The 15,903-nt window shown below is 55.2% G+C and overlaps 1 protein-coding gene across 1 annotated transcript; it reads right to left on the bottom strand.

Annotated features, from left to right (window-relative positions):
• Window positions 1-3,386: 3,386 nt before the first annotated feature.
• On the bottom strand, window positions 3,387-15,156 carry IUM83_02456 (reverse transcriptase; the record flags this gene model as incomplete). Its single annotated transcript, XM_067926374.1, has 6 exons — window positions 3,387-3,707; window positions 3,772-4,307; window positions 6,386-6,625; window positions 9,886-13,464; window positions 13,831-14,070; window positions 14,736-15,156. 6 exons carry the CDS (start codon window positions 15,154-15,156, stop codon window positions 3,387-3,389), a joined length of 5,337 nt encoding a protein of 1,778 aa, XP_067796402.1.
• Between the last annotated feature and the right edge of the window lie 747 nt (window positions 15,157-15,903).

Below are 15,903 nucleotides of genomic sequence, written 5' to 3'. Positions count from 1 at the left end.
AATATCCAGGTCGAGCTGGGGACCCAGATGAAAGGGTTGCTCCAGCGCGTCCGCGCGCTGGAGGAGAGGTTGCTCGTCGCCGAGGCCAAGTCCTCCGCTTCTGCCTCGGCTCCTGCCGAGGCTTCGGGTCAGCCGAGCTAGATGGCTCGTGCTGCCGGTATGGCTTCAGCCGTCCGACGTAAATGGTCGGATGGAGGCGCATGCTAGACGGTATGTCTAGCGTGTATGCGTTGCCGTGCCGTGCCAACACAGTGAACGGCCCGATGTGGAGCAAGCTTGCTTGCTCCGAAATCCGAAACTGCATGTTTAGGCAGGTTTTGTGTAGCTAACAAAACTAATGAACCAACTTTAAATTCATTTGTGTTGCCTCTGCCCGCATTGTCTGCGTTCAGCTTCTGTTGATCAACAGAAGCTGCTATTGTGTCTTGGACAAACCGAATCACGGCTTGTCTTTTGGTGATGAAACTGATTGCATCCGAGCTGAAGTCATTCAGCTCGCTCTCCGCTAGAGGCCCGGCCTCTGCGTGGTTCTTTGCGGTGTCTGCGCCCTGCGCAGACCCGTGGTCGTTGGCCATGTTGTTGGGGAGTCTGCGCCCTGCGCAGACTCATGGTTTGTCCATTGTTGCAGCTGACACTGTGCAAGTGTCAGCGGTTTTCTGCGGCTGCTGTATTGCAGTCGTAGATCCTCCCCCACTTAAAGTGGGAGCCATCACTCCGAGTAAACTCGGTAGGCGTGGATGCCGCATGGCATTCACGTAGAACAGTGTATGCCCGGTCGAGGCATGCACTGAGTTGTTGATGGCAAACTCTGCCATCGATAAGCACTCGCTCCAGTATTGGAACGAGTGAGCGTAGCTCTTCAACATATCGACGAGCACGCGATTCACGCGCTCGGTTTGACCGTCTGTCTGCGGATGATCCGCAGTCGACATGGAAAGCTGGCTCCCAAGAAGTGTAAACACTTCTTGCCACAGATGCGCTGTGAAGCGCGGGTCTCTGTCCGACACAATGTCGGTCGGCATCCCATGGTGTTTGAACACCATGTCGACGAGCAGACGGGCTGTCTGCTTCGCGGTCACCTCTGCTGGCACCGCAGCAAGATGTACCATCTTGCTGAAACGGTCTACAAAGACCACAACACCGGTGTTCCCTCCGCTATCCGGGGGAAGGCCAAAGATGAAGTCCAAAGACATGGACTTCCAACACTCCGACGGAGTCGGTAGTGATTGCAGTGGAGCCTGCGCGAATGGCGCAGGCTTTACGCGTTGGCATACCTCGCAAGCACGGATGTACTTGCGCACCCACTATACTGGTGGTGCCAGTAGAAGTCGCGCGTGAGAAGGACGTAAGTCTTCTCACGTCCGAGATGTCCCGCAGTCGGGGCATCATGATACTCGTACATGATCCTGAGTCGCAGGTCATGGTCATTTAAGCACGACAACGCGATCTGCGTTGTCGTCGACTGCATTGTAAAGCAGTAGTCCGTCGTGCACACGAAAGCGGTGTGCACGCGCTCGAAGGTGCTTGGGCAGTTTCTGACGGGACTTGTCAGAAGGAGCTGTGCCATAGGCCAGCAGAGCTTCGCGTCCGCGTCGTGCGCGTACGCGGCCTTCACATCATCCAACAGAGATGATGTGGCTTTGCTCGATCGCATGGCGTCAATGGCATTGACGTCAACAGCTTCTGCATAGTCCGGCCGACGTGATAACGCGTCGGCCACCACGTTCAGTCTTCCGGGTTTGTATTCGACCCGGAAGTTATACTCCGCAAAGAATGAGAGCCATCTCGCCATTCTTTGTGAAATGTGTGGCGACTTCACTGCGGTACGCAGTGAAGCATGGTCGGTGTAGACCACAAATGGTCTACTCCCAAGCAAATACACTCGGAACTTTGCGAGTGCATACTTCATGGCAAGGAGTTCCTTGTCATGCACCGGATAGTTGCGCTCAGCTGGCTTCAGCTGACGCGATTGGTAGACGACACGATCACGGCCCTCGTGATCGTGCTGCTAACGCGCATCCGATCGCGAAATCGGATGCGTCACACACTACGTGAAATGGGCGATCTTGGTCAGCCACTGCCAAGATCGGCGCCTCAGTCAAGCCCCGCTTGACTGTATCGAATGCCTTTTGGCAATCGGGTGTCCAATTCCACACAGCTTCTTTCTTAAGAAGCTGTGACAGCGGGCGGATCTTGCCCGCGTAATCCTCCACGTACTTGCACAAGTACGTGGCCAAGCCAAGGAACTGCCTCAGTTCCTTGACACTTGAAGGCGTTGGCCATTCATTTATCACTCTGACCTTTTCCGGGTCAGGGCGAACACCATTCTTCCTACGAGACACCCGAGGACGGGTATCTCGCTCGCCCCGAAGATACACTTCTTCAGGTTCGCGTAGAGCTTATGCTTTCGCATAAGCTCAGTATGCCGGAGATGCACCCTGTGCATCTCTACGTCGGTCCTCCCGTCCACAGCCCGGCTGTGGATGAATACATCATCGAAGTAGCTCGGTGCGAAGTCGCGCACCGAGCGCAACAAGTGCGTCACGCACCTGTTGAAAGTCGCAGGGGCATTCTGAAGCCCCTGCGGCATTACTAGCCATTCCCAGAGCATGCCGCTTGGCGTGGTCACTGCCGTGAGAGGGATATCGCTCTCACGCATTAGGATTTGATAAAATCCATCTCGCAAGTCGAGAGCACTGTAAACGGTGCTCCCGGCCATCGAATCGATGATAACATCTTTTCGTGGTATCGGCGTCTGCGCCGGTACCGTCGCATCGTTCAGCTTGTTGTAGGCATGAACGATGCGCCATCCGCCCTGTGGCTTCTTGACACAGAACGTCGGAGCACTGTGCGGGGACTTTGATTCCCGCACTTGTCCTGCTTTACGACGACTTTCAAAGAAGTCGTCGATCGCTTTCACTCTCGCGGCGGTGGCCACTGCCGCGTGACACAGTACTTCGTGCCCGGCACGAGATCAATCTCGTGCTGAATGCCCTTATCCTGCGGAAGCTCCGCAGAATGTCTTCCGGGAGTACGTCTTTGTACTCCCTCAACAATTCGTAATAGGGACTCGTCTTCAGCGAGTCCCAACCTTGTTCCTCGAAGCGCTCTCGCTTCGTCTTCGCACTGAGAGTGTCTTCACTCTCAGTGAAGTACTCCCATGAAGAGCTGCCTCTGCTCTTCGCTCGCTCGCCGTTCTTTCGCTGTCCGAAGAACGCAGACTTGCTCGATGCGTCCATCGTGCAAGTCGCGTGAAGCGCTTCCAGCTCATGGCTGGAAGCGAAGTCAACTCCGACGCCGTCGTCGGAGGACTAGCAGTTCCATGTCACGATACTGGAATCCAGTATCGGTGCGCGTCAAGACGCTTAGCGTCTTGACATTCGGCGTCACCGCCGCAGTCTGCCAACGAACTCTTGTTGCGTCTCGGTCCCGGACCGAGACTTGCGCAGCGTTTTTCGCTTGCGCCGTCTTTCCTGTTGTGCGGAGCCCGGCTCCGCACAGTTGTTCTTCTTGTCCAGGCCCGGCCGTGGACAGTCGTTCGCCGGCGGACCCTGTCCGCGGGCGCGCGGTATCAAGCCCGGCTTGACCGCATTTTCCTTCGTGCAACCCGGCTGCACGGTAATGTGTCCCTTCCCCGGCAGACCCTGTCTGCGGGCGCGCGATATCAAGCCCGGCTTGATCGCATGGCGCTTCGTCGTGCAGCCCGGCTGCACGACGAAATTGCGTCAGTGCGGTACGTTTGCAACCGTCCGCACTGTTTGCAGCGTCAACTCCCGGAGTTGACACGCCTTCGTCACCTCGACGCCAATCATTGGCGGAGCCCCTCATGACCGAGGGTGCGTCGGCTCCCGGAGCCGACGCGTCGTTGTCGACCTGACCGCTTCGGGTCAGGGACTGTCCCTTACACGCTTGAACGTGGGTGTTGGTTCCCGGAACCGACATATCTTTTTCTTCCGACGTCGGCAGCATTGCCGACGTGGGTCTCACTTGTGCGCGCCCTCGCGCACTTCCTGGGCGCTCCGGGACAGCAGCATGAAGCGCTGTCTCGACTGGTGAGCCGCGCGCACCTGCTGGTGCGCGCGCTGCGGTAACAGGGCCATCGCTCTCTGTTCCGCTATCGCGTCCGAAGCGCACGAGCGTGCGCTTCTTCCAGTCTATCACCGGATCATGCCGTGCAAGCCACGGCATGCCCATTACCACGTCGAACTTATCGTCCAGGTCCAGGACGATAAAGTGTTCGACAAACACTCGTTGTTTGTACGAGAAGCGCACGTTCACGACGCGCTTCTCGGTCTTCACGATGGCACCTGTTGCCAGTCGTACCTCAGAAGACTTCGAGGTGTATCTACCTCCTCGAAGTCAAGTCTTGACAGGCTTCGTAGTCGAACAAAGTTGCTCGACGCGCCTGAGTCTACCAATGCTCGAAGAGAGTCACTCGCTCTCTTCGAGTAAACCTTCAAGATGACTAGGTTTGGCCTGTCATCTTGTTTCTTACAGTGAGAGCTGGTCTCACTGGGGCTGCAGTCTCAGTGTCGCGTGCCCGATGTCGGCACGCGCGACTGCATTACCAGTAGGGCGCCCCGCGCCTACTGGATGTTCGCGTTTTTGTTGTCCGCGGCGATGCCTAGCATCGCCACGACGGCCACCTCCAGGGGCATGGGAGCTGTACACTCCCGTGCAAAGTGACCGATCCTTCCGCAGCGGAAGCATCGCACGTTACCTCCCTGCTGCTGGTAACCAGCAGTTGTTGCGCTCGAGAGGTCCATTGGCTCCGGACCTCCCGTCTCGCTACCGGGCGCGGTTGCGGCCTCGGTACGTTTACATGGAGTTTAGCCTGCCGCAGGCTAAACTCTTCTTGCATGGCAAGAGTGATTGCAGCTTCGAGAGTACTCGGGTACTCTCGGAAGAGATAGGTCTTCACAGGCCCATCTCTAAGCCCTTCATGAACGTGACGACCTTGGTCGCCTCGTCAATCGGTTAGTCACGATATTTGATACCAAATATCGTGCGCGCTGCGCGTAAGCATGGACGTCATGCTTATCCTGCTGAAGGTCGAGGAACTCCGCCCTCGACCGGAACTCATTTTGCGGGGGCTCAAACGCTTGTTTGAGCTCCTCTTTGAACACTTCGTACGTGCTGAAGCACGTAGGATCGGAGAGTCGGCGTCCATACGCCCAACTCCTTGCGCGTCCGCCAAGGCAGGACATGGCGAACGCGACCTTCGACAGCGGGTCGACGATGCGTCAAGCCGCTACGGCTGTGTCGAGTTCGACAAGCCATCGGAGGAGAGGCTCGCCCTCTCTTCCCACATAATTGCTTACGCTCAACTTTAATGGTTGAGCGCGCGGTGTCGTCCCTGACGACGCCGTCACTGAGGAAGCAGCATCACGCTGCTCCTTCATGATGAAGCCCAGAGCAACACCATGTTGCTCCGTCGGCGATAGCGTACGCAGCATTGTAGCTATCGCCGCTTCTCCAATGACTGTTGACAGTCGTTGGAGGGCCTCCCACTCTGGGTCAGACAGGTGGGGGCAGTCAGCGCGTGCAACATGCGTTGCAGGCGTGTTGGAGCTCTCCATGGGCACCTCCGTGCTCATGTGGTTCTCGGCTCCGCGTTCGTACGCCGCGTACGAACGTCACGTAGTCGGTCGTTGGACGGACTACAAAGTGCTACCAGGTGTAGTGGGTCTAACTTGACTCACTACTTTAGCTTACACGTTGCGCAACGTGTATGAGGAAGCGTAAGTACTTAGTAATTACTTAGGTTAATTATATTTGAATACACAAATATAAGTTAAGTAACAAAAGGATTCCAAGTGACTTAGATTAGGTAAAATGAGAACTGTATTGTTTGTAAATTGATCTTCCTCTAAAATCTGCTAAAAACTGTTTATCATCTATGAAAGGGTTGGCAGCGGCTGGCTGTCAGAGCCCCGCTAATATGCATGTCTCTGATTGGTAGAAAGATGCTGCTTTCTACCAATAGGATCAAGTGGGTATGTGTGGACCACTCACTGTGGTGGTCCACTTCAATGTATCCATCGGTGTGTCTTACACCAATGTGAGGAAGTATCCAAAACGTTTAACAGATAACCTATCTGTTAAATTCACAAGTGGCTTGCAGCCACTTGTACGTGTAACCCCGTTACAGAGGGTGCGTCGGCTCCCGGAGCCGACGCGTCGTTGTCGACCTGACCTCTTCGGGTCAGAGACTGTCCCTTACACGCTTGAACGTGGGTGTTGGTTCCCGGAACCAACACATCGTTTTCTTCCGACGTCGGCAGCATTGCCGACGCGGGTTTCACTTGTGCGCGCCCTCGCGCACTTCCTGGGCACTCCGGGACAGCAGCATGAAGCGCTGTCTCGACTGGTGAGCCGCGCGCACCTGCTGGTGCGCGCGCTGCGGTAACAGGGCCATCGCTCTCTGTTCCGCTATCGCGTCCGAAGCGCACGAGCGTGCGCTTCTTCCAGTCTATCACCGGATCATGCCGTGCAAGCCACGGCATGCCCATTACCACGTCGAACTTATCGTCCAGGTCCAGGACGATAAAGTGTTCGACAAACACTCGTTGTTTGTACGAGAAGCGCACGTTCACGACGCGCTTCTCGGTCTTCACGATGGCACCTGTTGCCAGTCGTACCTCCAGAAGACTTCGAGGTGTATCTACCTCCTCGAAGTCAAGTCTTGACAGGCTTCGTAGTCGAACAAAGTTGTTCGACGCGCCTGAGTCTACCAATGCTCGAAGAGAGTCACTCGCTCTCTTCGAGTAAACCTTCAAGATGACTAGGTTTGGCCTGTCATCTTGTTTCTTGCAGTGAGAGCTGGTCTCACTAGGGGCTGCAGTCCTCAGTGTCGCGTGCCCGATGTCGGCACGCGCGACTGCATTACCAGTAGGGCGCCCCGCGCCTACTGGATGTTCGCGTTTTTTGTTGGCCCGCGGCGATGCCTAGCATCGCCACGACGGCCACCTCCAGGGGGCATGGGAGCTGTACACTCCCGTGCAAAGTGACCGATCCTTCCGCAGCGGAAGCATCGCACGTTACCTCCCTGCTGCTGGTAACCAGCAGTTGTTGCGCTCGAGAGGTCCATTGGCTCCGGACCTCCCGTCCTCGCTACCGGGCGCGGTTGCGGCCTCGGTACGTTTACATGGAGTTTAGCCTGCCGCAGGCTAAACTCTTCTTGCATGGCAAGAGTGATTGCAGCTTCGAGAGTACTCGGGTACTCTCGGAAGAGATAGGTCTTCACAGGCCCATCTCTAAGCCCCTTCATGAACGTGACGACCTTGGTCGCCTCGTCAATCGGGTTAGTCACGATATTTGATACCAAATATCGTGCGCGCTGCGCGTAAGCATGGACGTCATGCTTATCCTGCTGAAGGTCGAGGAACTCCGCCCTCGACCGGAACTCATTTTGCGGGGGCTCAAACGCTTGTTTGAGCTCCTCTTTGAACACTTCGTACGTGCTGAAGCACGTAGGATCGGAGAGTCGGCGTCCATACGCCCAACTCCTTGCGCGTCCGCCAAGGCAGGACATGGCGAACGCGACCTTCGACAGCGGGTCGACGATGCGTCGAGCCGCTATGGCTGTGTCGAGTTCGACAAGCCATCGGAGGAGAGGCTCGCCCTCTCTTCCCACGTAATTGCTTACGCTCAACTTTAATGGTTGAGCACGCGGTGTCGTCCCTGACGACGCCGTCACTGAGGAAGCAGCGTCACGCTGCTCCTTCATGATGAACCCCAGAGCAACACCATGTTGCTCTGTCGGCGATAGCGTACGCAACATTGTGGCTATCGCCGCCTCCCCAATGACTGTTGACAGTCGTTGGAGGGCCTCCCACTCTGGGTCAGACAGGTGGGGGCAGTCAGCGCGTGCAACATGCGTTGCAGGCGTGTTGGAGCTCTCCATGGGCACCTCCGTGCTCATGTGGTTCTCGGCTCCGCGTTCGTACGCCGCGTACGAACGTCAAGCAGTCGGTCGTTGGACGGACTACAAAGTGCTACCAGGTGTAGTGGGTCTAACTTGACTCACTACTTTAGCTTACACGTTGCGCAACGTGTATGAGGAAGCGTAAGTACTTAGTAATTACTTAGGTTAATTATATTTGAATACACAAATATAAGTTAAGTAACAAAAGGATTCCAAGTGACTTAGATTAGGTAAAATGAGAACTGTATTGTTTGTAAATTGATCTTCCTCTAAAATCTGCTAAAAACTGTTTATCATCTATGAAAGGGTTGGCAGCGGCTGGCTGTCAGAGCCCCGCTAATATGCATGTCTCTGATTGGTAGAAAGATGCTGCTTTCTACCAATAGGATCAAGTGGGTATGTGTGGACCACTCACTGTGGTGGTCCACTTCAATGTATCCATCGGTGTGTCTTACACCAATGTGAGGAAGTATCCAAAACGTTTAACAGATAACCTATCTGTTAAATTCACAAGTGGCTTGCAGCCACTTGTACGTGTAACCCCGTTACAGAAAGGGTTGGCAGCGGCTGGCTGTCAGAGCCCCGCTAATATGCATGTCTCTGATTGGTAGAAAGATGCTGCTTTCTACCAATAGGATCTTTGGGTATGTGTGGACCACTAATTGTGGTGGCCCACTTCAATGTATCCATTGGTGTGTCTTACACCAATGTGAGGAAGTATCTAAAACCTTTAACAGATATTTATCTGTTAAACCATAAGTGACAAATGTCATGCACAAGTGACAGTTGTCACTTGTGACCGTTATCGTGCACAAGTGACTGTTGTCACTTGTGTGTGTAACCCCGTTACACCATCCCCCCGTTAAGCTTAGACGTGTCGGTCTCGACACGTCAATTAATATTGACTGCTTGTCAATTGTTTATGCTGGGGTTTCCGTGCTCATCCGCAATGAGCACGATCAAGCTGAAGACCACCATTGCAACAGAGTGTAAACTCTCTGTTGCTGTGTACAATGCGCGGTAGCGCGAGGTGCGCCGCTACCACGGGGACAGACAACACAGTGTCTGTGTACGATTCTTCGATGTCGACCGCGTCTATGCGTCGACATCTCTAAGCGAATTCTGTTGCTTACCGTGATCGGGTAAGCAAGCGCCAAAGCACTTCGAGTCCTTCTCGAAGTGGCAAGTATTAGCAACTCCACGCTGTTGCGGTGGAGGCTGGTGTCCGTGCGCCGTGCGCACTGTCCGTCCAAGTGGCGGTGCATATCATCAACCGCGACCACAACAGGTATACTATATGTATACCTGAGAGCTTCAATGATCTCCGTGCTAATTATCTAGCACACGAGTCGTCAGGCGTTGTAGATTACTACAGCGCTCGCACTACCTTCTTGCTGGTAGTGCGTGTTGGATTTCGTACTCCTTCACCATGTCCGGAACGTCTTCCATCAGGACGTTCCGTGGTTCCCACGTGTCGTGTTGGGGAGGGAAACCTCTCCAGCGAATGCGAAAACAATCCGAACCTCGGATTGTTTTCCTATGATCAACAATTCGCTGGACGATCCAGCGAATTTCTCCGCGTGCGTCTCGCAGCGGTGGCGGAGGTGGTGGAAACACGCTCCGATGGTCAACGCCGTGTTGACCTTCATCTCGTGTTGCTCCACGACCAAGTGACGGTCGTGGAGTACTTTCAGAGCGCGGCGGTTGCCGCTCTGTTCCTTCGTGTCCCGGCTCTGGCGGTCTCCCAGACCGCCTTGAACGTGCCGGTCGGGCTGTAGGCCCGACTGTATTAACTGCTCCAGCGCGACTACGCGCTGGAGAGGGTTTCCCCTGTCGAGTCTGTCTCTTCGGGTCAGTCGAGCCACTTGGATCGTGCTGGAAGTATGGCTTTAACCGCCCGACATAAAATGTCGGGTGGAGCCGCATGCTAGACGGTATGTCTAGCGTGTATGCATTACCGTGGCGTGCCATCACCGTGAATGGCCCGATGCAGCGCGGAGCAAGCTTGCTTGCTCCGAAATCCGAAACTGCATGTTTGGGCAGGTTTTGAGTAGATAACAAAACCAATGAATTCACGTTGAATTCATTTGTGTTGCCCCTGCCAATATTATCGGCGTTCAGCTTCTGTTTATCCACAGAAGCTGCAATCGTGTCCTGGACAAACCGAATTACGGCTTGTCTTTTATTGATAAAGTCAATCGCATCCGAGCTGAACTCGTTCAGCTCGCTCTCCGCAAGAGGCCCGGCCTCTGCGTGGTTCTTCGCGGTGTCTGCGCAGGGCGCAGACCCGTGGTCCTTGTTCCTTGTGGAGTCTGTGCTCTGCACAGACTCGTTTTCCTTGTTCTGGGGGTCAGCGCACTGCGCTGACCGTTGGTTCTTCCTGCCAAGGTCTGCGCGGGGCGCAGACCTGGTTGTCTTGGTCCTTGTTGTCGCGGCTGACACTGTGCAAGTGTCAGCGGCTTTTTGCGACTGCTGTGTTGCAGTCGTAGATCCTCCCCCACTTAAAGTGGGAGCCATCACTCCGAGTAAACTCGGTAGACGTGGATGCCGCATGGCATTCACGTAGAACGGTGTATGCCCGGTCGAGGCATGCACTGAGTTGTTGATGGCAAATTCTGCCATCGATAAGCACTCGCTCCAGTATTGGAACGAGTGAGCGTAGCTCTTCAACATATCGACGAGCACGCGATTCACGCGCTCGGTTTGACCGTCCGTCTGCGGATGATCCGCAGTCGACATGGAAAGCTGGCTCCCAAGAAGTGTAAACACTTCTTGCCACAGATGCGCTGTGAAGCGCGGGTCTCTGTCCGACACGATGTCGGACGGCATGCCATGGTGTTTGAACACCATGTCGACGAGCAGACGGGCCGTCTGCTTCGCGATCACCTCTGCTGGCACCGCAGCAAGATGTACCATCTTGCTGAAACGGTCTACAAAGACCACAACACCGGTGTTCCCTCCGCTATCCGGGGGAAGACCAAAGAAGAAGTCCAAAGACATGGACTTCCAACACTCCGACGGAGTCGGTAGTGATTGCAGTGGAGCCTGCGCGAATGGCGCAGGCTTCACGCGTTGGCATACTTCGCAAGCACGGATGTACTTGCGCACCCACTTATACTGGTGGTGCCAGTAGAAGTCGCGCGTGAGAAGGACGTAAGTCTTCTCACGTCCGAGATGTCCCGCAGTCGGGGCATCATGATACTCGTACATGATCCTGAGTCGCAGGTCATGGTCATTTGGCACGACAACGCGATCTGCGTTGTCGTCGACTGCATTGTAAAGCAGTAGTCCGTCGTGCACACGAAAGCGGTGTGCACGCGCTCGAAGGTGCTTGGGCAGTTTCTGACGGGACTTGTCAGAAGGAGCTGTGCCATAGGCCAGCAAGAGCTTCGCGTCCGCGTCGTGCGCGTACGCGGTCTTCCCATCATCCAACAGAGATGATGTGGCTTTGCTCGATCGCATGGCGTCAATGGCATTGACGTCAACAGCTTCTGCATAGTCCGGCCGACGTGATAACGCGTCGGCCACCACGTTCAATCTTCCGGGTTTGTATTCGACCCGGAAGTTATACTCCGCAAAGAATGAGAGCCATCTCGCCATTCTTTGTGAAATGTGAGGCGACTTCACTGCGGTACGCAGTGAAGCATGGTCGGAGTAGACCACAAATGGTCTACTCCCAAGCAAATACACTCGGAACTTTGCGAGTGCATACTTCATGGCAAGGAGTTCCTTGTCATGCACCGGATAGTTGCGCTCAGCTGGTTTCAGCTGACGCGATTGGTAGTAAACGACACGATCACGGCCCTCGTGATCGTGCTGCATCAACGCGCATCCGATTGCAAAGTCGGATGCGTCACATACGACGTTAAATGGACGATCTTGGTCGGCTACTGCCAAGATCGGTGCCTCAGTCAAGCCCCGCTTGACTGCATCGAATGCCTTTTGGCAATCGGGTGTCCAATTCCACACAGCTTCTTTCTTAAGAAGTTGTGACAGCGGGCGGATCTTGCCCGCGTAATCCTCCACGTACTTGCACAAGTACGTGGCCAAGCCAAGGAACTGCCTCAGTTCCTTGACACTTGAAGGCGTAGGCCATTCATTTATCACTCTGACCTTTTCCGGGTCAGGGCGAACACCATTCTTCCCTACGAGACACCCGAGGACGGGTATCTCGCTCGCCCCGAAGATACACTTCTTCAGGTTCGCGTAGAGCTTATGTGTTCTCATAAGCTCAAGTAGCTTCCGGAGATGCACCCTGTGCATCTCTACGTCGGTCTTCCCGTCCACAGCCCGGCTGTGGATGAACAAATCATCGAAGTAGCTCGGCGCAAAGACGCGCACCGAGCGCAACAAGTGCGTCACGCACCTGTTGAAGGTCGCAGGGGCGTTCTTAAGCCCCTGTGGCATTACTAGCCATTCCCAGAGCATGCCGCTTGGCGTGCTCACTGCCGTGAGAGGGATATCGCTCTCACGCATTAGGATTTGGTAGAATCCATCTCGCAAGTCGAGAGCACTGTAAACGGTGCTCCCGGCCATCGAATCGATGATAACATCTTTTCGTGGTATCGGCGTCTGCGCCGGTACCGTCGCATCGTTCAGCTTGTTGTAGGCATGAACGATGCGCCATCCGCCCTGTGGCTTCTTGACACAGAACGTCGGAGCACTGTGCGGGGACTTTGATTCCCGCACTTGTCCTGCTTTACGACGACTTTCAAAGAAGTCGTCGATCGCTTTCACTTGCTCTCGCGGCAGTGGCCACTGCCGCGTGACACAGTACTTCGTGCCCGGCACGAGATCAATCTCGTGCTGAATGCCCTTATCCTGCGGAAGCTCCGCAGGAATCTCTTCCGGGAGTACGTCGTTGTACTCCCTCAACAATTCGTAATAGGGATACGACTTCAGCGAGTCCCAACCTTGTTCCTCGAAGCGCTCTCGCTTCATCTTCGCACTGAGAGTGTCTTCACTCTCAGTGGTACTTCCCATGAAGAGCTGCCTCAGCTCTTCGCTCTCGCTCGCCGTTCTTTCGCTGTCCGAAAGAACGCAGACTTGCTCGATGCGTCCATCGTGCAAGTCGCGCGTGAAGCGCTTCCAGCTCGTGGCCGGAAGCGAAGTCAACTCCGACGCCATCGTCGGAGGACTAGCGAGTTCCATCTCACGATACTGGAATCCAGTATCGGTGCGCGTCAAGACGCTTAGCGTCTTGACATTCGGCGTCACCGCCGCAGTCTGCCCAGCAGACTGCTCTTGTTGCGTCTCGGTCCCGGACCGAGACTTGCGCAGCGTTTTCCGCTTGCGCCGTCTTCTTGTTGTGCGGAGCCCGGCTCCGCACAGTTGTTCTTCTGGTCCAGGCCCGGCCTTGGACAGTTGTTCGCCGGCGGATCCTGTCCGAGGGCGCGCGGTATCAAGCCCGACTTGACCGCATGTTCCTTCGTGCAGCCCGGCTGCACAGTAATGTGTCCCTTTGCCGGCAGACCCTGTCTGCGGGCGCGCGATATTAAGCCCGGCTTGATCGCATGGCGCTTCGTCGTGCAGCCCGGCTGCACGACAGCATGCAAATTGCGTCAGTGTGGTACGTTTGCAACGGTCCGCACTGTTTGCAGCGTCAACTCCCGGAGTTGACACGCCTTCGTCACCTCGACGCCATTCATTGGCTGAGCCCCTCATGACCGAGGGTGCGTCGGCTCCCGGAGCCGACGCGTCGTTGTCGACCTGACCTCTTCGGGTCAGAGACTGTCCCTTACACGCTTGAACGTGGGTGTTGGTTCCCGGAACCAACACATCGTTTTCTTCCGACGTCGGCAGCATTGCCGACGCGGGTTTCACTTGTGCGCGCCCTCGCGCACTCCTTGGGCACTCCGGGACCGCGGCATTAAGCGCTGTCTCGACTGGTGAGCCGCGCGCACCTGCTGGTGCGCGCGCTGCGGTAACAGGGTCATCGCTCTCTGTTCCGCTGTCGCGACCGAAGCGCACGAGCGTGCGCTTCTTCCAGTCAATTACCGGATCATGCCGTGCAAGCCTCGGCATGCCCATTACCACGTCGAACTTATCGTCCAGGTCCTGGACGATAAAGTGTTCGACAAACACTCGTTGTTTGTACGAGAAGCGCACGTTCACGACGCGCTTCTCGGTCTTCACGATGGCACCTGTTGCCAGTCGTACCTCCAGAAGACTTCGAGGTACATTTACTTCCTCGAAGTCAAGTCTCGACAGGCTTCGTAGTCGAACAAAGTTGTTCGACGCGCCTGAATCTACCAAAGCTCGAAGAGAGTCACTCGCTCTCTTCGAGTAAACCTTCAAGATGACTAGGTTCGGCCTGTCATCTTGTTTCTTGCAGTGAGAACTGGTCTCACTGGGGGCTGCAGTCCTCAGTGGGGGGGTTCCCACCGGCAAATTTTTAGTAGGCTACTCAAGATTGGCGACTCAATAAATCCAGCGAAATCATGAGTTGTGTTTCCACCGGCATATTTTGAGAAGGCGCGGCCTTTCGTCCATTCCAAAGAGCTGTTTGACGATGGAAGAGCTGGCTAGCGGAACGCTAGTAGTTCTGCATAGGTTTCTGTCTCGAGGCTACGCATCATCTAGCGGCGGCGAGGACAGTGACGACACTGATGAAGCAGTGCAGTACTTGCTCAGAGGTAATGCCTGTACCAGTGGATTGTCTTCACCACTGCACGAAGATTGCGCTGCATCCGTGTTTTGGTTGTTGTCAGCGAAGTCCGCAAAATATGTCTGACGAGGAGCACTACTATCCTCTCTCAAAAAATAGGCGTAGAGGAAACTAAAGCGGAAGGCTCGACAGAGTCATCACCGCCTAAAATGTTCTTCAAAGCATTGAATACGGCTATATCCATGTCGGCATTGCGAGCGTCCGTCTTGTCAGCAGCCTTGATGGCTTTCTTTTGCTCACGTGACAGTTCAAACCAACAAGGCTGGCCGGTTGATCCGACCACACGGTTGTTGTTAACTGCGACTATGAGCTTGTACGCAATAGGCAAGTTGTTCTTCTTGTCGATGACTGCTTTCTCACTGCGAGACGTGGTGCCACCACACAGCGTCTTAAATTGCTCGAATACTCGCCTGTTAAGAAGGGCCGTTGACTCCCCCTTCTCTGCTGGGGTATCCAGCTCAACTCGCCATGCCTCGATGAGCTTCAGGATCTCCGTTGTAGTCCAGTTAGGCCCTCGCGCACGAGATTCGCCCTGCTGCTTCTGCTGCTTCTTCTTCGCCATGAGACCTTCTCCCCCGCCCCCTACTCAAGAGTTTTTGCAGTAGCAGAAATCCTACTGCAAAAATCCGCACCTTCTGACGGGTTATTGAGTAGGAAAGTATTGAATCAGGTTAGGTTCTCAAAAACGCCTACTCAAGAGTTACCGGTGGGAACCCCCCCAGTGTCGCGTGCCCGATGTCGGCACGCGCGACTGCGTTACCAGTAGGGCGCCCCGCGCCTACTGGATGTTCACGTTTTTTGTTTGTTCGCGGCGATGCCCAGCATCGCCACGACGGCCACCATTGTAGTGCACGGGAGCCGTGCACTCTCTGGCAAAGTGACCGATCCTTCCGCAACGGAAGCATCGCACATTATTTCCATGCTGCTGGTGACCAGCAGCCGTTGCATTCGAGAGGTCCATTGGCTCCGGACCTCCCGTGCTCACTACCGGGCGCGGTTGCGACCTCGGCACGCTCGCATGCAGTTTAGCCTGCCGCAGGCTAAACTCTTCTTGCATGGCAAGAGTGATTGCAGCTTCGAGAGTACTCGGGTACTCTCGGAAGAGATAGGTCTTCACAGGCCCATCTCTAAGCCCCTTCATGAACGTGACGACTTTAGTCGCCTCGTCTATCGGGTTAGTCACGATATTTGATACCAAGTACCGTGCACGCTGGGCGTAAGCATGGACGTCATGCTTACCCTGCTGCAGGTCGAGGAATTCCGCCCTCGACCGGAACTCATTGTGCGGGGGTTCAAACGCTTGTTTGAG

The sequence above is a fragment of the Phytophthora cinnamomi genome, assembly GCF_018691715.1.
Source record: "Phytophthora cinnamomi strain GKB4 chromosome Unknown Contig16, whole genome shotgun sequence".
Lineage (NCBI taxonomy): Eukaryota > Oomycota > Peronosporomycetes > Peronosporales > Peronosporaceae > Phytophthora > Phytophthora cinnamomi.
The sequence above is the reverse complement of the archived record's forward strand: the minus strand, read 5'-3'. Positions and strand labels throughout refer to the sequence as shown.